At 32.3% G+C, this 25,861-nt stretch overlaps 2 protein-coding genes across 2 annotated transcripts; both read right to left on the bottom strand.

Moving 5' to 3' along the window:
- Positions 1-7,098: 7,098 nt before the first annotated feature.
- LOC143078097 (uncharacterized) lies at positions 7,099-9,721 on the bottom strand. The gene is made up of 3 exons (XM_076253076.1): positions 9,591-9,721; positions 8,995-9,072; positions 7,099-8,636 (listed from the first exon to the last, which is right to left on the bottom strand). Exons 2-3 carry the CDS (start codon positions 9,059-9,061, stop codon positions 7,186-7,188), a joined length of 1,518 nt encoding a protein of 505 aa, XP_076109191.1. The 5' UTR covers positions 9,062-9,072; positions 9,591-9,721; the 3' UTR covers positions 7,099-7,185.
- A 4,156-nt stretch (positions 9,722-13,877) lies between these two features.
- LOC143081551 (uncharacterized) lies at positions 13,878-17,441 on the bottom strand. The gene is made up of 3 exons (XM_076257385.1): positions 17,231-17,441; positions 15,676-15,763; positions 13,878-14,517 (listed from the first exon to the last, which is right to left on the bottom strand). The coding sequence occupies exons 1-3, from the start codon at positions 17,415-17,417 to the stop codon at positions 14,004-14,006; spliced, it is 789 nt and encodes a 262-aa protein (XP_076113500.1). The 5' UTR covers positions 17,418-17,441; the 3' UTR covers positions 13,878-14,003.
- Positions 17,442-25,861: the final 8,420 nt, after the last annotated feature.

A 25,861-nucleotide genomic window follows, 5' to 3' on the forward strand; every position in this document is an offset into this window, starting at 1 on the left:
GTGTATATGACATTAAAGATTATTATATTAAAGCAATGGTTATGATAGATAAAAGAAATTTCAGTTATGATTAACAAAAGTAAATGAGACATTGTTTCGTGTAAACTGTAATACATTGTGTAACATATTAACATATGGAAGCATTAATGGCAACATGTTTTAAGAAATACCAAAAATACCAAAAATGAACAGTGTTGAATAATCTAATCCTGTTTAGATATATGTATAAATTGTACGCTTTTTTACACATTGATATTGTAAAATACAGCCTCGAACAACAATGTGAATCTCTCTGATGTCGATTGTGATTTTTTTTTTTACACAGAAAGATAGTCACAATCAAAATCAAGGAGTAAACAAAGATCATAAAACCAACGGGCATTTACATCAACAGTTTACAAAATACATAAAAAAACACGAACTCCACTTTAACCCGGGAGTGAATTCAGTGCTCCTAAAGGGTAAACAATTCCCTTGAGAAAAATCCGATAAACTGCTTATCTTGCTTCCTTTCTGTTGAATTTCCCTTCACTTCAATAGTTTTTCGATAGACGAAAGTAAGCTTGATACTTTTCCTTAGTCATTGTTAGGTCGCTAAAAACATTTGCTCATCAGGGTGATAGCAGGGTGATACAGTTGAAGAGAAACAAAAATTGATATGTAACCAGCTAAACGAGGATAATAATAATATTGGTACAGCATTATCAAATCTATATGTGGATACCAATTGTACTCATATGCACATGTGTAAAAAATGTTCTCAATATTTTTTGAAACAATATGTATTCAAATTAAAAAGATTAACCACACATAAACTATACCTAAAGAAACAACTATTATTTATATGAATAAGGTGAGCACTAAAAGGTAAGTATTTACTAAAACAGTGAATGCAAACATAGTACAACAATAGTACTAATAAAATCGGTACACTTACAGTACAAAATAAGTGCTGAAACATAACTGACAAAATCAGTAATGAAACATTACTGACGAAGTCATTACTGAACGAGTTCTGACGAAATCAGTACTGAAACAGTACTGTCAAAATCAGTACTGAAACAATACTGACGAAAGTAGTATTGAAACAGTACTGAAATCAGTACTCAATTTATAGAATTAGTAATTGTACCGTTTTCGTACATTAATAAACAGTACTGAATTAATAGAAAGTATAACATTACAAGTTTTCAGTCTTGCCGAACAGTACTGATATGTACGAGGGTAGTAATGTACCAAACAAACGTGGGTAAGTTCTTGGTAGTGTATAATGAAATACGAATATGTCGTTCATAACAGATATCTGATTTTATTATTTTTAAAAAACATAAGTTGACATTAGATGCATAATGCTTTCCGGTTTATGGATTTTAAAAGCCGACAATGGCTTTTTCATATTTACTTCCAAATTATTTCAAATGTTATGACAAAAACGATATCGTATCATTTTAAGTAAAAGAGAGAGAATTAGAAAAAAAGTTACATTTTAACTCATAATTCGAAAACAAACTGACAATGGCACGATCAAAATAATAACAATAGTGTGCATACATCTATATGGAAACCTAAAAACTAAGCAAAACGAAAGAAATATCTAAAACTAAAAAAGTAAACATAATACACACGCCACTAAATTAAAAAAACAAAGAGCTAAAGAAAAAGACAAATCAAAGACAGCGACAGAGTTGAATAGAAAGACTATAACATAACAACTGCCCTTTTCAATACCAATTATATTTGAGAACTGGATTAGTAAAGGCAACAGTAGTATACCGCTGTTCAAAACTCATAAATCCATGGACAAAAAACAAAATCGGGATAACAAACTAAAACCGAGGGAAACGCATTAAATATAAGAGAACAACGACATAACACTAAAATGTAACACACATAGACAAAATCCCACGAGAATAACAAATATAACATATATATATAACATCAAAACCAAATACATGAATTTCGGATAGACAAGTACCGTGACACGTCTTATCGCAATGTGAATTTACACTCAAAAATAAGAGAAAACAAACGACACAACGTTATAATGTAATACACACAGAAACGAACTATAATATAACAATGACCATATTCCTGACTTGGTACAGGGCATTTTTAAAGGAAAAAATGGTGGGTTGAACCTGGTTTTATGGCCATATGAAATATAACATCAAAATGACAACACAGGACTACAATATAAATAAATTGGAGAACACAATTGACAAAGAATCACACGAACAACAGCCAACAAAAGGCAACAAGTTCAAAATTTGAAAATTTAAAGCTGAAGTATTAACTAATTACAGGAAACAACTGAAATACATTTACATAACCAGACATTTGAAACACAAAAGTAGACACATCCGAATACGTTTAAACCTCTACGCCAAGTGACGTCCTATTTGAAACTGAAAAATGACGAAAAAATGACGTCATTTGAATTAGTAAAACAGAGCATCAAAAAATGAAAAATGACGTCACATAAGAATGAATAAGATAGAATTAGGATTAATTTAAGATTATATATTTGAACTAAATACTGATATTGCATTTAATAACAAAGCACATTTTAATTCTTATTAATATAAAACTGAGGTAGCAATTAACTATATTATAAAACTATGTCAGGTTTGTTATGAATCTAACTTCAAACGTAAAATATCGTACTGATTACTTTGAACGAAATCAAATCTGATAAATGAAGGCGGTGATTATTTTTCTTTACCATAACACATAAATATAATAGAAAAGACGTCAACACATTTGACAAAATCCGATGAGAATTACAAATATAACATTAAACAATCCTGGATTAGGAGTGATCTTATTTACATAAATAATATTTTAATGTCATTATTGAAAATCTACATTCTAAACAAATCAAAGTTCAAAATAAACTGGATCACTGAATTTTACCAATTATATATCTATACCAGCAGAATGGATCCAAGTTGTTCAAAAAGAAAATTCTTTCAAAACTACAGTTAATATTCAGAGAAATAATGTCATATGGAAAAAATCATTTAATCGAGACAAAATATAACTCTTTAATAACTATAAAGCGAGAGTCGTCAGTTAGGAGATAACTGTATTGTATTTTAAGCTCCGACGGCATCAATTGGGGATTTGATGGTCGCAAATTAAGTTTACTGGCGACGCGTTAGCGGAGACAGTAAACGGGTATTTTCGACCATCAAATCCCAAATTGATGCCGTCGGAGCTTAAAATACAATATTGTTATCTCCATTCTAATGAAACTGACAGAAAACAACGTTAAAACATGTATTTAAAATCTGTCATATGCCGTCTGCGCTTGCGCGTACGTCCCATAGCATCAATTGTCAATTGATGCCATGTAAGAAAGTGACGTTATCCAATCAAAATGAACGTTACAAACGTTGTTGCATTAGAATAGGGATTAACAGATGGCTTAGAATCCTACCAATACAAAACACTCTTAATATGAATTCATTGTACCAATTTATTTTTGAATATCTGACTGAAAATAAATTAAAAATATTTAGATGGAAATTATTACATTATAATATTTTTCCAACGAAAAAATTGTTATTGCACTGGAAAGTTACTAAGACAGATAAGTGTAATTTTTGTTACCAAGAAGATGATTATGCTCACTATTTTCTGATTGTACATATTTGAATAGATTTTGGCAAAAGAACTATGACCTCTTTAAAAAAAGTAAAATAGATTTTGATATTAAATTGCAACATCAGCTATTTGGATATGAAATCACAGATAGTAAATATTACTTTTGGAATTATATGTTAACAGTACTAAGTTTTTCTATTGATAAGTCATATTATGTATCCGAGCAGAGAACAAAAATTGTTGATGTCTTTAGTATTTGTGAAAATGAATTTAATAAAAGAGTAGATACATATAAATCAAGATGTCCTATGTTATTGTTAATTAAAAAGAATTTTTAGCAAGTCTCTGTATATTACAATTATACATCCTTTATATTATTTTTTCAATCAAAATCTATTCGGTGTAATTAAACAGAAATATCATGTTATGGAGGGGTATTTTTGCGAAAAATACCAGTCTTGGGACCAAATTTCCTTGGCCAAGCGGCTCGGGAAATTAAATAGTCACTCAAATAGTACTTTCTCGCAAATATCCCTCCATAACATGATATATCTGTTCAAAAGTCAAAAAGATTTACAATTAAGTTATATCGTTTGCAAAATTTGTTAATGTTGGATAGTGTCATTTTAATAAATGCTTCACTCTGTCTTTGAACGTTTTTGCAAAAGTGAGGGTTTTTTCGTTGTTGTTTTTGTTTTTTTTTGGGGTGGGGAAGAGGAGGTTTGATTGTTTTTTTTTTTATCTCCGTTTTATATTCAAAATCATGTTAACCTTTTAAATTTAACTGCTCGTGATCACAAGAGTGCTCAAGTCATAAATTCATTACGGGAATCAACGTAAACTCTTTAAAGAACCATCAAGAAAACCAAACAAAATAAAGACTAAATTAAAATGATAAGGTATCATACCTAAATCACCAGGAACGAACTATAGATTTAGAAAATACTCATTAAAAATCATAGGGTAAGTAGTTATCAAAGGTACCAGGATTATAATTTAGTACGCCAGACGCGCGTTTCGTCCACATAAGACTCATCAGTGACGCTCATATCAAAATATTTATAAAGCCAAACAAGTATAGGCTAATACAACTAAGGACACGCGGTTCATCTACTTAAGACTAGTCTTAGGAGCTTTTACCATCAATCAGTTGCGTAGCCAAATCAATAACGAAGATGAAAAACACATAAAAGCGTACATTCAACAAAGTAGTGCCATATCTGATTTAAGGTGGTACCCAACACCTTCACTAAAATTAATTTGGCTCGTTTGATTATCATTATTTTTCGACAAAATATTTACTTTGGCCCTTTCCAAAAATATTAAAATTTAAAAACAAAATTGGAAATTTCATATTTCCAATAGAACGTCATTTTTACAAAGTTATTTCCCTGTAGTGTTATGTTCTCCCTTAAAGAAAAGAATTATACTTTATAAATATTTGTTCATGTATATCATATTTGTATTTCGTTTATAGCTTTGTATATCAAGTCTTAGTTTAATTGTTTTAATTGTTTTACATTTATTTTGTGCTTTCGGGTCCTAGTTATGTGGTATGAGTTTTGCTCATTGATGAAGACCTTATAGTGATCTTTAGATGTTTATTTCTGCCTCGTGTTGTCTCTGGTGGAGAGTTATCTTATTGCCAATCATTCCACATCTTCTGCATGTTATAAAGCACCTAATGTCTAATGCTGGTAACGATGGTAACGCTAAACAAGATTGCCCATTAGTGAGTGTCCTCAATATCAATAGATCTATAGTTTCCTTATTAAATACATGGAAATTATACTTTTTAAGATATGAATGTTCTTATCTTTACATATCATCTGATATAATTTGTGGGTTTTCTATGTTGTTCTCTTGTTAGTATATGAAATTAATAAAAGTGAGGAGAATTGCTATATGTCAATCCGAATTGTTTTTGTTTTATTTTTATTATTGATCTTTAGCCATAATCTAGATTTCCCCAATTGTGCTACATCTAGTTCGGTAATCATGTATCCAAATATGTAATAATTAATCCTGATTGGTTGAAAACATACAAAACAATGGAAATTTACCAACGAGGTAACATTATTTTCATTTTGGTTTATGAACAATAAGATTACCCATAGTCCTTTAGATTTTGAAACGGCAAATTAAAGAATGAAAAGGAAAGGTAGGTGATTTAGTGTATCAATTTTTTTTAGATTTCAGAATCGTTTAGTACAATCTTCCTTCAACTTTCGTTGACGTTTTCTTTAGTCATGATTTTTCCCTTTCTATCGCACTTTGCGATTACTGAAGTTCTAACGAGAAGTGTCACGAATAAGTCAATCGCATCTTGAAAATCGTCGACGAAATAGAGTACTGGAAAACAATTATTCCACAGTAGTAAAATTGAAAATGGAAATGGGGAATGTGTCAAAGAGACAACAACCCGACCAAAGAGCAGACAACAGCCGAAGGCCACCAATGGGTCTTCAATGCAGCGAGAAACTCGGAGGTCCTACATTTCATTAGATATACATAAAGAAATTTGACTATTTAAAAAGAGGCTCTATACACACGTTGTGTAACAAGTTCATGTTGTTGAACTTTAAAGGCCATATGACTTTAAAATCTTGCTATTTTGAATCTCAACAGATGGCCGAAATTAATCAAAATGAGACAGACATAAGCCGTAATATAAGTGTAACTCAGGTTTCAGTCAGGGTATATTATGTGACAATCCAGTCTGATAGTTTATATTTCCTTCGTCTTCAGCTCCCAAAACATATAATTGATTCTGATATATATTATGAGTTAATATGAATACATGTATTCAAGACTAAAATATTAACATTTTCTATGACTGAAACAAGTCTTAAAATAAAGCAATACAACTTGTGTAATACTTGATTGTACACTAGTTTTCAGCAGTTTGTAGAAAAAACCTGCAAGGCTGCAACGAAAATAAAACTCCTTTTTGCTAATGTATACTATTAGCTATATCAATATATATGTATACAGAAAGAGAGAGTTGCGGAGCGAATTTTAAAATCAATTGGAACTGCCAAACTTAAGAATGTTTAAGTACACTTTAGTTAATCTTATACATTGACCAAGTCCTGAATTACTACTTAAAGTAATTGGATATTTTTCATAATAATGAAAACAAAACTGTATACACTGTATGCGTGAAAAAAAACTCTATCTTTTATCAACCTTTAACAGGAACGCTAAAAGCCAACCAATCGAATCCCAATGATGTGTTAGAACCGAAACATGTGAAGAGATTCATCACCAAACACATACTTAAAATAATAGCAAAATCCATTTAAGGTCAATTTGCCATAATATTTAAATAAATTTACTGTATGAGGAAACCACCATCTTATTCCTTATTTCTGTCGTGTTTGTCTGTGTGTCTGAGTATATCTTTGTCCACATTGATGTTTCATGGTTTTAATTGAAATAAAAATTTCTCCTTGTACTGTCGTATTATTTCTACAATAATGTAAATAGAAATAGGGTATTTAACTTTTTTATTTCATGTAAATCAGTAAATCAGTTTATATAAAAAAAAATATGGATTTCTTCTATGTTTTAAAGTTACTACGGTGCGTAACTATTTGAAACTCTTATTCTTCGACAAAATCTGTGGCAACTAACAAGGACACATTCTTTAAGGGTTGATTTACAATCTGCATTGGTAGAACACAGTTTTCTGCAATCAGATGTCCCTTCATTTGTCGAACCTATTCTGGAAGCTGATATTGCGTCCAAAATATCAGCACCTGTACGATGACCTCCAGATGCACGACTGTCACCTACATTGTGGATACCACCAAGTGAATCTAAGCTGCCTATTGAAGAATGACGAGACGTACCAATCATACCATCAGAAGATTTTCTAATGCAGAAGCTGCTGCAGCCTTCATGTACACAAGCATATCCTGTTCCACAGGCTAAATCTTGCCCACATTCATTTGTACATTTTGTAGATGATCTGCCAACCCCAGATGATCCACTGGACATTGCAGAGTGGGAATTTCTTGCAATTCCAGACGCGGTTTTCCTGCCAGATGAGCTACTGGACATTCCAGAGTGGGAACCTCCTACCATTTCAGACATTGTGTGTCCACCAGATGAACCAATCATAGCTGCAGAAGTAGTTTTAACGCAGTAACTGCTACATCCTTCGTGAACACATTTATATCCAGATCCACAAGGTATATCTCCACCGCAATCGTTTACGCATTTTATACTCGATGCGCCATTGATTGATGAAACCCTTGTCATTCCGTGACCGCCTGATGATGAACTTCTGATAATTGCTGCATTATTGTCTCTACCCGTTAAGGTTTCTGACAGTTTTGGGATACCATTAATACTTCCAGAACCTTGCACACAGTAACTATTGCATCCTTCTTCAACACATTTATATCCAGATTGACACGGTTTTTCTACTCCACATGCATAATCACAGTTACTGTCTAGCCTGCTACTATCTCTTACACTAGACATTGCAGATGATGAACTTCTAATGATCCCAGACACAGATGAACCTCTGCTTAACGTATCAGATAAACCAGCTCCCCCTGATGTTTCTACACAGTAACTTCTACAACCGTCTAGTACGCATTTGTGTCCTGAAGGGCATGATTTCCCTTGTCCACAAACATGGTTACAGTTATGGTCATCAAGGGATACAACGCTAGACATGCCACTTGAGGAACCTCTAATAATAGCAGACGATGAGTGACCTCTTCCTGTTGCACCAGTTCCAGAAGAAGATGAGTGTGCTGCTAAATTATCATTCATACCACGGGACGATCCAATGCCACTTGCTCCCAAATGGCTACCAGCATCAGTCAGTACGAGTGATGTGCGTTTCCCGCTTTGATGACCAACTGGACTTCGGCAGTAAGTTGAACAGGCGCTTAGTCGGCAGCAAAGCTCGACTCCTGGACATCCTTGGTCATTTTTACATTCTTCCTTGCAAACTGCTAGTTCGGCATGTGTTTCTTTTGGACAAGTTCCACTTTTTTTCTTTGGGGAATATTCTATAGAAATGAATTATATAATTAGTACAGAGCCGATTCCGGTAAGAAATTGTTGAAATGATGTTTGAAAAGGCAACAGCGAAAGGAAATATAAAAAGAAAATAATACATTTCAAATCAAAATATGCAAGAAACAATAAAAAAAAATGATTCCAATATAAAAATACTGTTACTATATATTGACGAAAAGTTCAAAAAAATCACTTTGATAAAGTTTATGTAGACGGAACGCGCGTCTGGCGTATAGAATTATTATCCTGGTACCTTTGATAACTATTGTTTTTAGTTTAGTTATTTCTGTGCATTTTATTATCATAAAATTATATTAAAAATTAAATTATTTTGTAAATTGGTATTACCTTTAGGTGCCATTGGTGCCACTGCGGCAACTGTCATCAATAGAAATATGGTGTGGAATAAAATCATCTTGAAAATATCTGAAAAGAAATATAAAGGTTATTTTAAAATTTATAAAAAAAAGATATATTATCGTTTTGTTTTTGCTTTCCACATAAATTGGTCAATTTTTCACTATTATCTTTTCATAAGATTTTCCTGAATCATTACCATACACAAACTATATTAAATATGATAAGAAAAAAAGCGTATTAGTGCATTTTGAAAGTTTTGTTTCAAAATGTTTTATTTTTTTTCACTAAGTTTTTTTTTAATGAAAACACTGATAATAAACAATAAAACGGTTGCAACAGTTACATGAGTTATTCATTAAAATTATTGTATAAAAATAATGAAACTGCGATTTGTTTTCATACTAACAGTAATTGAATCAAGGCAAAAAAGCTGACTACAATCATTTAACCACATTTTTCTTAGTAAGTATAAAAGATATGTAAAACATTTGTGAAAAGTCTATTTGATAAAAAAAAATGCAACCGCATATTAACTAAAAAATCAAAAGTCAATTCTAAAACAAATTTCAATAATTAAAACCTACCTTGTTGTGAAGTGGTTATGAGATTTCCAAGTAAGTATGTCTATGTCCATCGGACTCAACTCTTTTATACCACATTTTGATTTATGTGTTTTTGTTGACACAAACACACACAAGGAAATTGATGACCAAACCGCAAATGATGAATTGTGCAACGATAATAATATCTACGATGTCATTATGCAAATCGGGGTGAAGGTAAAGTAAAGAAATTATAATATGCATGTCAGAGACAAATGAATTTTACTAGGGCGAATCTATATTGTATTTCCTCTAAATACATCAAAGCAAGCTTGTTTTTTTGTTAATATGTCATAATCAGTACCTGAAAACATCATAATCAGTACATGAAAGTTGTACGAAATTAAATTTTGAACTTTTTATAGTGTATTTGAATGAGCAATTACACACTTCGTATCAACGAACGACTTACACAATCAAAATAAGAAACAAAACAGATTGTATTTCCTCAAAGCGTTAGATGGGCGTAGCTGAAATCAAATGTACTATTAAACTTGACCCAGAATAGTGCTGCATTCATTGTTTGAACACTATGAGATTAAGTTTGACAGTAAAGCTCAGACAGTTTAAGTATCAAAAGAAACATTATTATTGTTTTATGAATAAGATATTGGTAAGTGCACGTAGAAGATACAATAATTAATTTTCAAAAATAATTCTAAACTGATTCGAGAGGTCGCTTTTGGTGTAAACAATGGTTTTATTGTGAATAATTCAAGTATAATTATGAACATATACACAAATAGGATTCAGAAACAAGCAACAAGTGCTTAATATATGAATCCGTCTCTGTCGCTTTTAAAACAACCAATTGTGTAACACGGCGTCACATTTACAATCAGTTATATAAAAAGTATGCTTGCTATTTTGTAAAGTGACCTTTTCACTTTTATCGAAAAAACGGTATTGTGTTATACATGTTATAACAAAACAGTTGAATTTTAAAAAAAGCATTAATGTAATAAAAAATAAGTGTTTTCGTGAGTTCAAACAAATACCTTATTTAACTAGCAGCATCTGCTGCTTCTCCAATAAGCAAGATGCATTTGAAATAAATGCAAAAACTGATCAAAGATTGAAAGTCTTCACACCACATCGTCTTATATTATGTTAAATAGAAGTAAGAATAATTTGCGCGGTAAGGGATTTAACCTCCAGCTGCATGTTACCTTTATTCGAGCATCGAGTCGGTCTAGTTTGCACTTTGTAAATATAGCTGCTTCATAAACCACGCCTCTTTGGGGGAGATATATAATATTCATAGATACTTTGATAGTTTACGTACTAGTTCCCAGATATGTCCTCTATGTTTTATCTCATAGAGACATACAAAATGTAACTTGAGAATGTTTTTAGTATAAAAGCATATGTTTGCGGTCAAAATTGAATTCTGAAGTAGGCCCAATGTAAAGGTAGGGCCGTAGGGGTAGTAGCGAATTTTAGTACAAGTTGACGTTGAGCATCACTCAATTAATACAGCTAATGAAATGATAAATAAGTAGTCATTTTAAACAATTGAACTTCAGAAATAAAAATGTGTAGCAATGATACCATAGTCAAGATAATGTTCTGCATGGTTCTTTATATTTATTATGTTAAATACATTATATGATCCCAATTTATTCATAAGATGGAATGTAGCGGTCACTTTCCATAATACCAAAAAGCGCTTTTAACGCACAAAACTAAGAAAGATCAGTGGTATCTTTATCAAAAAATAATATGTTTAGGTTTATAGTTGGGTTTGAGCCAGCCATAAGTTATTGAGTTGAAATGAAAGGTACAATAAGGTCAATAACCTTCATTAATAATTGGAATAGCACGTTAAGCCCATATAGTTCAATGGCTCACTTCACACAACAAACAAGAAACATAACAAATCGTAAAATACGTATATATCATACAACAATACATCACTAGGAATCATATTACACATACTAAATATTAACAAGGACTAAAAACGGAAGCTAATCAATCAGGCACAGGAACAAAGATATTTGATGTAAAGCTTCATGTTTATAATTTCAATATTCTATTTTAAACCTAACTGTTACATAACCGTATTTGCATATCACACAGAAACTAGGGCATGTGTTTTTGTAATAAAATGTTACATTCGATTTTTTTTTTTTTTTAAATATGTTTCAATAAGTAGATGAAAAATAGTTTGTAACTATTTTAAACTATTAAAATAAATTTAAAACAGATTGCTTGCCACTGTTTTTGTCAAGAGAGAAAACAAACATTGGGGATGGAGGTGGGAGTTTGGAAGGGGACAAAAAAAGCAATGATCCCCAACAACAAAATATGAATGTTCTGGTCCTTACGATCATGGAACTTAAAAGGGGCATTTAATAACTGAATATGCGGTATAGGCTTTGATCATTGTTGAAGGCCGTATGGTGACCTATAATTGGTAATATCTGTGTCATTTGGTCTCTTGTGGAGAGTACATCTCATTGTCAATCATACTACATCTTCTTTTTTTATATGTATCCAAAAACTTTTAGTAATCTTCATTTAAGGCGAATACTCGACGAATATGCACTTGTAGCTGTCACAAATCTTTGAGATTTTGTTTTCATAAGAAGTCAGGATTAGCACCGCGTAGCATGATCGAGATAACTCGTGTCGTAAACACACAATTGCGTTTAGTTAACTTCGTATTTATTTTATTCTTCATTTATCATACTAGTATATGTATATGTTAATTTGTGAATTATAGTGTGTGTGTTTCATAACAATGAGTGGTGTTACTGTACAAGAGTGTGACATGGTCTGTCATTCTTGACGGAGAACAAAAACAGCAACGGAGAACAAAACAGCAACGGAGAATAAAATCAGCAACGCAGCACAAAATCAGCAACGCAGAAGAAAAGTCGTGAAGCATGAATTTAACATGAATTATTGGGTACAAGGTCAAGTTGAAAAGTAAGTAAATCAATTTTACACATTCGCGAATGATAAGGTCTTTACAAATAGTCTCAGATATATTACCGTGATAGGACACAATATTGGAAATCTGAGACATGGTTTTGGAGCCGGTAAATTGGAGATTGCCCAAAGTAACTATTGTGTTAGCATGACATATTGATACGTTTTTTTCTGTAGATGTATTGTTTATATAATACTGTCAAATTCGTTACACTTTTCTCAACCTGTCATTGATGGTCTTACGTGTATTTTGCATAACTTTTTTTTAATGTAATTTATGCTAGAGCAATGCTCTTCATCTTCATGTTGAATTTGGGATTCTAATTAGGTTTTTTTTTCGAGCGCTACTGTAGACGAAACGCGCAAACACCGTCTGACAATCAAATTAAAACCCTGCTTTTTTATAAGTTTCTTTGTAGTATTTCGGATGTGTGTAAGTTTTATCCTTACATTGTATGCACACTATTAATTTTGTATACTAGTAATTATCTTGTTACGTGTGTGTGTTGTGTAGTGGTTATGTAAAACTTTGATGCTATGATTTATAATAGTTTAATGACAATAAAACATTTAAATTTAAATTTTACATGAACAAATATAGAAGTTGAATAAAATTAATTAAATAGAAACCAGAAACAATATTAACAATGCAGATCGCAAAGAGAACTATCGTTGCATCAGATTATGATTCCTATAAGCGACATAACTCAAGTCTGTATTGGTAACATCAGCATATGTTTTACCCATATGGTCATTGTGGTCTTTGTTATAGGGACCCAAATGCACAAACATGAATGAAACAAAAACAAAAAGTTGAATACCTTTCTGATATTCAAAATCTGTATTAAGAAAAAGATTAATACATTTCTAATAGTCGTTATGTATATATGCTAACGCTATTTATTTAAACTATTTTGTTTTTTTCTTTCTTAACCTGTTTACGTTTAGTTGGAACACCCATAAAATATATCTTAATATGTTAAGCATCTTTAGATTTTTTTCAAAATAACTCTCTCTATCAAGATAAAATTTGGGATGAATCAAAAGGAAACTACATATATATATATATATATTAATTGACATAAACATAAAATTCTAAACGAACAAAAGTAGGTTTTTTTTAAGGGGGGTTAAGCAGTACATATAAGCAAGTTCACGAATTTGTACTAAACAATCCCTTGTTATTTCGAGCAGTGGTAGAACAAAGAGCACAGTAAAAATTAAGTAACTAAAACAATACACTCTTTAACATTTGTAGTTTGTTTTTTTGTTTTGTATTAAAGGGAAAACAAAGCAGTATAAAATAAATAATAAAATAACTACTATCTGTAATACGATATTAAGATTGCTCTTTTAAATATTATTATATGCATTTACTGCTTTGATAATTTGTCATTAATCTTCATCTATTTCTTGGAATCAAACAAAATATATCAAAGTCATTTCAAGAGCGTGTCTTATTCATTTAGTACTAGTATTAATACTCCGAACTGGATTTGAATGCGGCAACCATATATCTAAGTCTTTTGCACTCCTTCTTACTTTACCATACGTTTCGTCGTTTAAAGGGTTTTCGACACGTTCTGACACATAATCTCGGTTTTCAAGCATTCGCTGTCTTTTCTTTTTTAATCTCATTGCCGTTTTATTAGATAATCGACCTCGTTTTGGCAGCTCTTCCCATCTTGTTGATATTCTTGGAGTTACGTTTTGATGATTAATATAGAAAACGTTACCGGTAACATCCATTCTTTTCCGGTGACTTTCGAGTGGTTCTCGACAACATCGACAACAACCGAAAAACCAACTACACACCCCAAGGTAACCACAGCAACCATACAACGCACAGCATCCATAGTAATCAATGCATCCACAGACATCACAACTTCCACCATAATCACAACATCCCCCACAGCAGCCAAATTGTTCGTCGTCATCAGAATTCAAAGCACGAACTCGATTACGGCGACGATACCTGAAAGACAAGAATGAAAAAAATAATTTCGAAAAATAAAGAAGCAATTAATGTTAACTTATATGTTTCAGAGTTAAGTGTGGCGTCCATTTTTCTGAACTAATATGCATTATTGTTAATGAGGCAGCGTAACCCCGCCTCCGAGTGCGGGATTTTCTCACTGTGTTGAAGACCCATTAGCAGCCTTGGGATGTTTTCGTCTCTTTGGTCGGGTTGTTGTCTCTTTGACACATTCTCCATTATATTACCAATTTTCTCTGTATATCAGAGTCAAAGTTGGAAAGTTGTCTAAACGTACTTGAAATTTAAAAGCAAAGTGCATATCTACATTGCAATGCACTCAATATATCGACGATGCGACAACATTAAAAAAAGACAAGTTATATATAGTATATGTTTTTCTGTGATACAATTGCAGTTAAAGACTATCAATCACTAACCAAAATATGTATTTTTCTGATAGTTTTGTATACTTTACCTTCGGTACAGTGTTTGTATGGTAAGGATGTCCTCTCGAAGTATATTTCAGTAACGATTTAAAACATTTTGAAATAAGCCCTGATGGGAAATAATTCAAACACAAAATTGGTTAGTTCTCTCTTTCAAATATGACAGAACTGTTAGTTTAATGTTTGAACGACCATTTTCAAAAATATCGATATTAGATAATTGTTGAGTTAAAACAGCAACAAATAGTTAAAGAAAAAATCAAGTACGCAGTTGAAGGACCAAATATTCCAAAAGTTTTACTGAAAAAAGAATCTACGCCTTTGACTAGCATCAGTTCTACTGTCATATTTGAGAAGTCCATGTGACTATTTATTTATTTCTATAGAAGACCTTTGGGGTTTGTACTTCATTGAAGATAGTAGTGTGAGCTTTCGATTTATTTTTTGTACTTTTGGACCAGCTGAAACCCGCCTAGGAGTACGTGGTTTGCTCGCTATTTGGGCTATGTGGTCGGGTTGACTCTTCGATACATTCCTATTCTCTATTTTATTGTTATGTGTGTCGAATATTAATTTTCCTTATATAAATTGAAATAAACAAAAGTCGATTTTGGTTGTTTATACTGCTTTTTTTTTTTGTGTGTTTGTACATACAGTAACATTTTACTAGAGTATATCCAATTCTTTCAAAGAATCCACGTTGGCTTACCTGTGTCGTTTTGTGCAATACAAACACAATGCTGTTATAATAGCGATGGTTAGCAAAAGTCCTAAACCAATCAGCAACCAGAACCAAACTGAAAAATAACGAAAATATTTTTATAACGATACAATTTATGCAAATCCATGAGAAATGCTCACACAGACTTGATAGAGGAGGGCGGTCCGTTTTCGGGTTATTGCCTTTATTGAAAAACTTAAATAGAATATACTTTCATTTTAGTATATTAACACGATGGTAACTAATGGGAGGATTTTGAGATGTTGATGTATTGAACTTTCCTACGACTTAAAATATTGTATGAAAACAAGTCAAGCTGGAATATTCACTTTTTACCTCTCCAATCTTCGATTTGAATATGGCAAATACATATGACTTTGTACAATGAATTAATGAGATGAATAGTACACATCAATGAGAAAGCAACCAGCGTACACAAATAAACAAAAGACTTCTAGAGAACAATAGAATGAAATTCAAAACAGTGTGGCTGTGGCCATTGATTGACACATTAAATTAATCCATTGACTGGGACAATTTAGGTGAACGGTTGTTTGTAACAACCACTGTTCACGACGTACCTACGATAGACATTTAAACTGTGGGGTCACCAAAGGTTTCTTAACGCCTTTAATTATAAAATAATTCGAAAAAATAATCAGGAATAACCTTTATGTTTTGATTTATATAATTGATTAAATCAAAACATCGTGTCATTTCTGATTAATTTTTTTCGAATTACTTTATTGAGGTGTTGAGAACCTTTGGTGACCCCATAGTTTAAGTGTCTTTAAAAAGTACACAGTGAGCAGTGGTCGTTACATACAAACGTTCACGTAAATTTGCCCAGTCAATGGATGAATTTAATGTGTCAATCAATGGCAACAGCCACACTGTTTTGAATTTCATTCTATACAGTCCTCAGTCATAAACAGTAGATATTGGGTATACAATATGTTAAGCAAACACATGTTACCTTCAACTTCATTTTTGCAACTGATTTCTGATTTTTTTCCACAACCGTTTTATGAATAAAACAAATTCTAGTACCTGGGCCTCCAAAGATTTTAAATGTGTATTAAACTAAAAGGTATGATGTGAACCAGAGCTTTACCAGCATTATTTTGAGGGATTTCGGAATATGTGATAAAATTATAAATGTCAACAGCGGGGTTTTTTTCTCTCTTTCTTTCTGGAAATGAAAGATGAAGAAGAAGGATATTCCTAACCAAGCACAAATTATATCCGAAATAAAACGATGAATGGTTATTCAAATAAAAAAAATAATATCTTTGGTTAATGATGTCGTTCTGCAATTTGTAACACTGACTAACATTTTATTTTATTGATATACGTTTTAACAAATCTAAACAGTAAATTATTCAGAGTCCTCCGTATCTAAATTCCGTTATTAGTGTGAAGACATTAGTCCTTCAAGTTATCTCTTTATTCGTCTTATATATATATATATATATATATCCTTTTTTTTACGTTACAAATTAGTTAATTTGATTTATCTTAAAAAATATAAAACTTTACTAACCATCATCAATAAAATCCAACGAACATTTAGGTGAACCAATCCAATGTGTGCCATTACATGTTATTGTTGGAGTCCCCGTTTGTTTATAACTATCATGACACACAAATCCCAATTGATCGTCTTTAGCATATGCGGATTTAGATCCCAAGGGAAATCCATGAGAAATAGTACCCGGAGTGCTACACATTTTTCTACATCACTGTATATAATATACTAAATCTGATTCGCAGTACTTTTAAAATAAAGATATTAATTGTCATGTGTTTAACTGACTAATTGGCAACGGTTACTGCAAATCAAACAAACCCAAAGAAAGTAAAGGGAAATTTATTACAGTCCGTCAATATCACGATTTGAATTCTCTAACTTTTAAAGAAATTACTTGATAAAAGTTTCGTTTCTGACAATTTACCAGTTTTTGGATAATTCAATAGTACACGAAAACTCTTTATCCTGGTATAAAAAAAAACTGCCATAGTATAAGTCGAATTAAATTATTGATGAATATGAAATTTACTATTAAAACCTGTTATTAGCATTGACTACAAAGTGGTTTCCTGTTTGAATGAATGAGTATTGGTTAATTAACGTCCAGTAGTAAATATTTCATGCATGTGCAAGACGAAACCGGGTTACGGGATTGATTGTCCGCAAGCGGCGACGTAACATAATATTTCCAATTTAAAAAAGAAAGACGAAAGATATCAAAGGAGCTTTCAAACTCATACGTCGATAATACTGACAACGCCATAGCTTAAAAAGAATAGACAAACAGTACACAAACCATAACATAGAAAACTAAAGACCCCACCAAATACCATGTGATCTCAGGTGATCCTGAATGGTAAGCAGATCCCGGTGATAAGTCTTTATCGGGGTGTACCATCCGGGGAAAAGAGGACACTTGTCAGGATTGTGGTTACGTAAATTGGAACATTTCTTACATTGACTAACTAAATTCTTCTTTTACTCATATTTCAGTGGAACCACTACTGTTTTTCACTTGTTGTTTGTGTGTATTTTGTTTTAATAAATTGTTTCAGCTTTTTCTCAACTTTTTTTCTTTTATAATTTGTTGTTTTAAGGGGGTTTTAATCTGAATAAAATGGCGTTTTAACTTTATTTGAAAGGCTTATTTTTAAACAATTATCCCTCATCTTCATCTTTAGCAATAAACACAGTCATTTTATGTTAAGGATTTCCTATTTCAAATTTGTCAGTGAAAAATACTCAAGACCAACAGGTTGTAAATAATCCCACAAAACAAATTCAATTAGTTTCCTTACTTTATTTCCAGAATACAAATGTATCTAATCAGCTGGGAAATGGCGACCAAGGAAACTGACGTAAACAATTAGTTTATCGTGAAGTTTATACTTGTAATGAGAATGACATTTTTCATGCTCGTATTTGTTTATGATAATACATTTTGACTATACAATAATATAAAATAAGATTTGCAACATAAATCTATTTAAAATCACATCAGTGAAGTTTAACCTAACATATACTTTTGGTTCATATCAATTTATATATCGATTGAACTGTGAACTAAGTACTTTAAAGAATGTTATTTATTACGTTGTATTTTGTGACGTATTGCGATATAGCTTATACTGGAATCTGATATTTTTTCCTATTTTTTGTTTGTTATGTATATTACAAATACACGTTTTTACAAACATGCGCTTATTACTTTTCACGCTGCTAATATTGATGTTCACGAAGGATTTGACTTTCTAATTGATTTTATATTACATTTTTATAATAAGAGGTATGCGAGGTGTTCGTGCATAACCCAACAACACACATAAGCTAACACACATCTAGCTGTTAATGATACACAGATGTGTCTATAAATGTGGAAAGCGTCGTAGACCCATTGGTCTAAATGGTTCATCTACTTTTTCATTAGCCTGTCAACACTGCGAGATTGTCCGTTATACCCTAGTCTTTTTTTAAAAGGGAAGTTTCTGGTTCTCTGCAGGCGCCGAGTTTCCTCCGCGTATACAAACCGACCGCAACGAAAAAGCAAATAGTGCTGAAAGTGCCGACCGCAACGAAACTGCCAATAGCGCTGAAAGTGGCGCAAACACAAAAAATCGATCAATTTATCAAAATAACAGAAAAATAAAGTTAGGAGAAAATTATTCAACTTCAAAACTTTTGGCTGTTTTACTTGTGACTCACTATTGTATTATTTTAGTGGTAGATTTGGAATATTTAAAGATTTTCAATTTAGACATTATCTTTGAATAACAACAATATCTATAAAATATTGTTCTGGAGCAGCTGGTCAAATATGATGTCCTAATATGTCCATTTTCAATATGTTACCACAAAGATCGATAATATAATTTACTTTCAGAACATTAAAATTCAAATCCTCTTTTACATTATTTTAAACTATAGACACCGATCTTAGACGAGTGATACCGATCTTAGCGAGTGATACCGATCTTAGACGACTGACACCGAACTTAGTACACAATGTGTGCTTTTCTGGCATACCTACCTTCCATCAGAATAGCTTGAGACAAAAAGTTAGAAGATAAATATCCAATCTGCAGCAATGATTACCGTTACCAATCACAAAACATTGTATTTCAAAACATGAAACACTTTTTCACTAATACTGCAAAATGCGACAAAACAAACAGAGAAACTTGTCTTAACTTTATCAAATAAAAATAATAGTACATCAGCAATTGTCTCACATGGAAAACTGTATATGCTCTATTGAAATGTACGACACAAGTTACAATCGTACGTTTGCTGCTGATTTTTTTTAGAGTGATGTTTAGATATGGTTGACCGTTCCAACTCACGGTGTGTATATTTCTTCAACTCGTTTCTGGTGTCCGGTTTGTTTGGTGGGTACTCTCAAATCAGTATTTTTAGTCTTTTTCCTTTTGCTTTTCGTTTAGTACTTATCATATGACTTGTATGATCAGTAAGACTATCCAACAGTGTTTAACAGTTTACTGATATGGAGTGTATTTGTGCAGACTTATTTCAAACCAAAGATTAAGACTAAATAAATGTTGACATTTGTTCTGAAATGCTTTTTTCGATTAGGGAAAACTTAATTAAGAACTTAATGAAAACGAAACGAAAAGAAATATATCTGAACATTCTATATTGAAAGAACGTAATGGTTTATAGGGTTGTGTCTTCAGAGTGAATAAGACATTGCATGACATAACTTATCTTTTCTATTACTGTAGGACATTCTTAAGACGGTTTTTTTCAATTGTTATGTTGTACTTAGGTTATTGTAAACTATATTTCTCATATTTATGTATCTCTTGTACAATAATGTTATTATAGATTACAATTAATTCGCACTTCTTCTACAATATGTTATTATAGATTGCAATTAATTCGCACTGCGTGATACTCGATGACTGATTTGCACTGGTTGGACCCCAGGTTAAATGTTTATAACGCATACGGAAAAGGATAAAAATTCACCTTTACTTGAACTCGCATTTTCTTCTCTTAACCTTTTTTGTGTGTGGAATTTCAATATCTTAACAGATATTTAAAATAAATGAAAACAGTAAAAATCCCAGTCATTTTTAGATTAAGGGAGAGTTGAGAGGTCACAAGCATGTTACCTATTCTGACATCAGACTCGGACTTCTTTTGAATTCAGTTTTACTGTGCGTATTGTTGTGTGTTTGGTTTTTTCTACTTTGGCTAAAGTTTTAGGGGGATGGTTGAGATCTCAGAAAACATGTTTAACCCCGCCGCATTTTTGCGCCTGTCCTAAGTCAGGAGCCTCTGGCATGTGTAAGTCTTGTATTATTTTTAATTTTAGTTTCTTGTGTATATTTCAGAGTTTAGTATGACACCCATTCGCACTCAACTAGTATACATTTTTGTTAAGGGGCCAGCAGAAGCACGCCTCCTGGTGTCGGAGTTTCTCGCTGCATTGAAGACCTATTGGTGGTCTTCGGCTGTTGTCTGCTCTTTGGTCGGGTTGTTGTCTCTTTGACGCATTCCCCATTTCCATTCTTAAATTCATTTTATTAATCATGCCACATTTCTTATGTGCCTGTCCAAAGTCAGGAGCCTGTAGTATAGTAGTTGTCGTACTAGGTTCATGAATATTGTTTTTCGTAAATTGTTTGGTTATAAAATAAAGCGTTATTTTTCTCGTTCGAATTGTTTCATATTTTTCATGTCGGAGACTTTTATTGGATTTTCTCATTGTTGAAGGGTTACAGTTGGTCTATTTTTGTTTATTTTAACTCTGGTGGGTAGTTTTTCTCCACATCTCCTTGTTTTATATTTAACCCGTTGGATTTGTTTTTCGGAAATTGTTTACTTATAAATAGGCCTTTAATTTTCTAGTTAAAATTGTTTCACATGTTTAATGTCGCCGCCATTTATAGTCGACTATTGTGTATAGGTTTTTCTCATTGTTGAAGGGTTACAGTTGGTCTATATTTGTCTACTATCACTTCATTTTAACTCTGGTATGTAGTTTTTACGTTGTCAATCATATCACATCTCCTTGTTTTATATTTACCCCGTTGGATTTGTTTTGTGTTTCTAATATTGTTGAATGCCGTATGGTTGGCTTAAAATTTCTTTCTACCCCTTAATTTTAACTCTGATGGATGTTTGACTCGTTAGGAAATCATACCACATCTCATTTTATATAAATGTATGTAAAGAATAAAATATATACATACCATCATCTTTTATGTTTAATGTACATTCTGGTAGTGTGCTCCAGTGAGATCCATTGCAGGTAATTATTGGACTTCCGACCAGACTGTAACCTTGGTGACAGATATATCCCACAGCTTCATGGTTGCCATATCGACTCTTCGTAGACGTCGTGTAACCGTCTGAAATAGTTCCAGGCTCACTACATACCATGATGAAAAAAAATCAATGAAACTCCAATGTTTTTCATTAAATAAAACACAAGTTTTTCCAGCTTATACTATTCTGCGTTTTGTCGAAAAATTATAGACCCTGTTAGTTTGGTGGGATAATTTAAAAGGTGGCATAAATTTAGAAGTTAAACTCATCCCATGTGAAGTATTCTTTTATGGTTTATGTAATTTTAAACATAATTCAAAAACTGTTAAAGTACAGGATGTTGAGCCTTTACAATATATGAACGTAAATCAAAGGATAAATCCAATCTTTTTACCATTTTATAGAAATGATTAAACTATCAGACTTAGTTTAGACGCCTCTTTTGTACTCTAACCGGAATGAATAACCTACATTTGTATATTTCTATAGCTAAAGTCAAATAGATAGAGAAGTACATCGATGCTCTAAAATATGTATAAACTGGAAATATTTAATTTTAAAAGAACAATGCGTGTCCTTGGAGACAGTCGTGAATAAATTAAAGTCATAGCAGTTTTATTGCTGTTCTCCATCTTAAATTTGACAGAGGGTCTTCGACGATAAGATGAAAAAAATTACAATTTAGCACAATTACAAACGCTACTTTTTCCAATACAATAATAATATCAAATTGAGTACATACAGTTAAAGGCAATCAACACACACGTCCATATGTACTTGGAATAAATTTTTAAAAAATACAATTTATCACAATTACAAACGCTACTTTTTCCAACACAGTTGAGAAAAATAATATAAGTACTAGTATATGATTTCGAAGTAAATCATAATACATGTCGTACTTAATATCAAATTGAGTACATACAGTTTAAAGGCAATCAACACACACGTCCATATGTACTTGGAATAAATTAAATATGCACATACTGTTGGTTTATCCAAAGTCGCATGACATGATATATGCGTAATATCAATTCCCTTTAGATCTCACATTTTCAATTTACAATCATTAATTAGAAAAAATGAATTACCGGGTGCACGTCTACATTTAGTTATTTAGAATTGTTGTGAAACGAATCCGAACATAAAATTCATATTTTTAAATTCAATAAAATTGAGAATGGAAACGTGGAGAGAGAGAACAACCCGACCAAAGAGCAGAAAAACAGCCCTAGACCACCGATGGGTCTTCAACACAGCTCATAAAGTTGACTTAACTGAAGTAAATCCATTTTGTTTGCCTCCTATTTTTCTGACGGGTAAAGTCAGTCAAATAAATTTAGAAAATCTACAGATTTAACATGGTTTTCAAACCAAAGGCTCAAAGAGCCTGTGTCGCTCACCTTGGTCTATGTGAATATTAAACAAAGGAAGCAGATGGATTCATGACAAAATCGTGTTTTGGTGATGGTGATGTGTTTGTACATCTTACTTTACTCAGCATTCTTGCTGCTTAGAATTATCTCTATCTATAAGAACATGGCCCAGTAGTTTCAGTGGAAAATGTTAGTTAAAATTTACAAATTTTATGAAAATTGTTAAAAATTGACTATAAAGGACAATAACTCCTTAGGGGTCAATTGACCATTTCCGTCATGTTGATTTATTTTTAAATCTTACTTTGCTTAACATTATTGGTGTTTACAGTTTATCTCTATCTATAATAATATTCAAGATAATAACCAAAAACAGCAAAATTTCCTTAAAATTACCAATTCAGGGGCAGCAACCCAACAACGGGTTGTCAGATTCATCTGAAAATTTCAGGGCAGATAGAAATTGACCTGATAAAAAATTTTACCCCTGTCAGATTTGCTCTAAAGGCTGCGGTTTCAGAGTTATAAGCCAAAATCTACATTTCACCCCCTATGTTCTATTTTTAGCCATGGCGGCGGGTCACCGGACACAATTTTTAAACTAGATACCCAAATGATGATTGTGGCCAAGTTACTAGGTATAATTTGGCCCAGTAGTTTCAGAGGAGAAGATTTTTGTAAAAGATAACTAAGATTTATGAAAAATGGTTAAAAATTGACTATAAAGGGCAATAACTCCTAAAGGGATCAACAGACCATTTTGGTCTTGTTGAATTATTTGTAGATCTTACTTTGCTGAACATCTTTGCTGTTTACAGTTTATCTCTATCTATAATAATATTCAAGATAATAACCAAAAACAGCAAAATTTCCTTAAAATTACCAATTTAGGGGCAGCAACCTATCAACGGGTTGTCTAATTCATCTCAAAATTTCAGAGCAGATAGATCTTGACCTGATTAACAATTTTACCCATGTCAGATTTGCTCTAAATGCTTTGGTTTTTGAGTAATAAGCCAAAAACTGCATTTTACCCCTATGTTCTATTTTTAGCCATGGTGGCCATCTTGGTTGGTTGGTCGGGTCACCGGACACCATTTTTAAACTAAATACCCCAATGATGATTGTGGCCAAGTTTGGTTTAATTTGGCCCAGTGGTTTCAGAGGAGAAGATTTTTGTAAAAGATGACTAAGATTTACGAAAAATGGTTAAAAATTGACTATAAAGGGTAATAACTCCTAAAGGGATCAACAGACCATTTTGGTCCTGTTAACTTATTTGTAGATCTTACTTTACTGAACATTTTTGCTGTTTACAGTTTATCTCCATCTATGATAATATTCAAGATAATAACCAAAAACAGCAAAATTTCCTTAAAATTACCAATTCAGGGGCAGCAACCTATCAACGGGTTGTCCGATTCATCTCAAAATTTCAGGGCAGATAGATCTTGACCTGATTAACAATTTTACTTCTGTCAGATTTGCTCTAAATGCTTTGGTTTTTGAGTTATAAGCCAAAAACTGCATTTTACCCCTATGTTCTATTTTTAGCCATGGCGGCCATCTTGGTTGGTTGGGCGGGTCACCGGACACAATTTTTTAACTAGATACCCTAATAATGATTTTGACCATGTTTGGTTAAATTTGGCCAAGCAGTTTCAGAGGAGAAGATTTTTGTAAAAGTTAACGACGACGGACGCCGGACGCCAAGTGATGAGCTAAAAAGGAGGCAGAAAAGTTGACACAAAGAACAGACTTCAAAGCTTTCCAAGGAATCTTCAAAAGATAAACCAATCCAAACTGCATTGCTTGCAGTCTAGTAATTCTTGTCTAATAGTATGTGCTTAAAGATAATTAAAATATGAATATATAAACGAAGATGTGGTATAATTGCCAATGAGACACTCTCCACAAGAAACCAAATGACACAGAAATTAACAACTATAGGTCACCGTATGTCCTTAAACAACAAGCAAAGCCAATGCCGCATAGTCAGCTATAAAAGGCCCCGAATTGACAAATGTAAAACAATTTAAACTAGAAAACTAACGGCCTAATTTATGTACAAAAATAAACGAAAAACAAAAATGTAAAACATCAACAAACGACAACCACTGAATTACAAGGATCCTGACTTGGGACAGGCACATACATACAGAATGTTGCGGGGTTAAACATGTTAGCGGGATTCCAACTCCTACCCTTACCTGGGACAGTTGTGTATCATTACTACATAAAAACGTACTATAAAAATTAGTTGAAAAAGGCTTAACTCATTAGATGGATACACATAGAAATACTACACAGAGTGGGCGTGGCCGGGTACTTGTATATCCCAACAACAAAAACTCTCTCTCTCTCTCTCCCTTTTTTCTTTCTCTCTCTCAAATTTACATTAGTTATTAAATTCCGATTTTCATTTACAGTTGCGCATCCAACCGTTCATTTATTTATTTATTTGACTAATCTCCAA

The sequence above is a fragment of the Mytilus galloprovincialis genome, chromosome 1 (genome assembly GCF_965363235.1).
Source record: "Mytilus galloprovincialis chromosome 1, xbMytGall1.hap1.1, whole genome shotgun sequence".
NCBI lineage: Eukaryota > Metazoa > Mollusca > Bivalvia > Mytilida > Mytilidae > Mytilus > Mytilus galloprovincialis.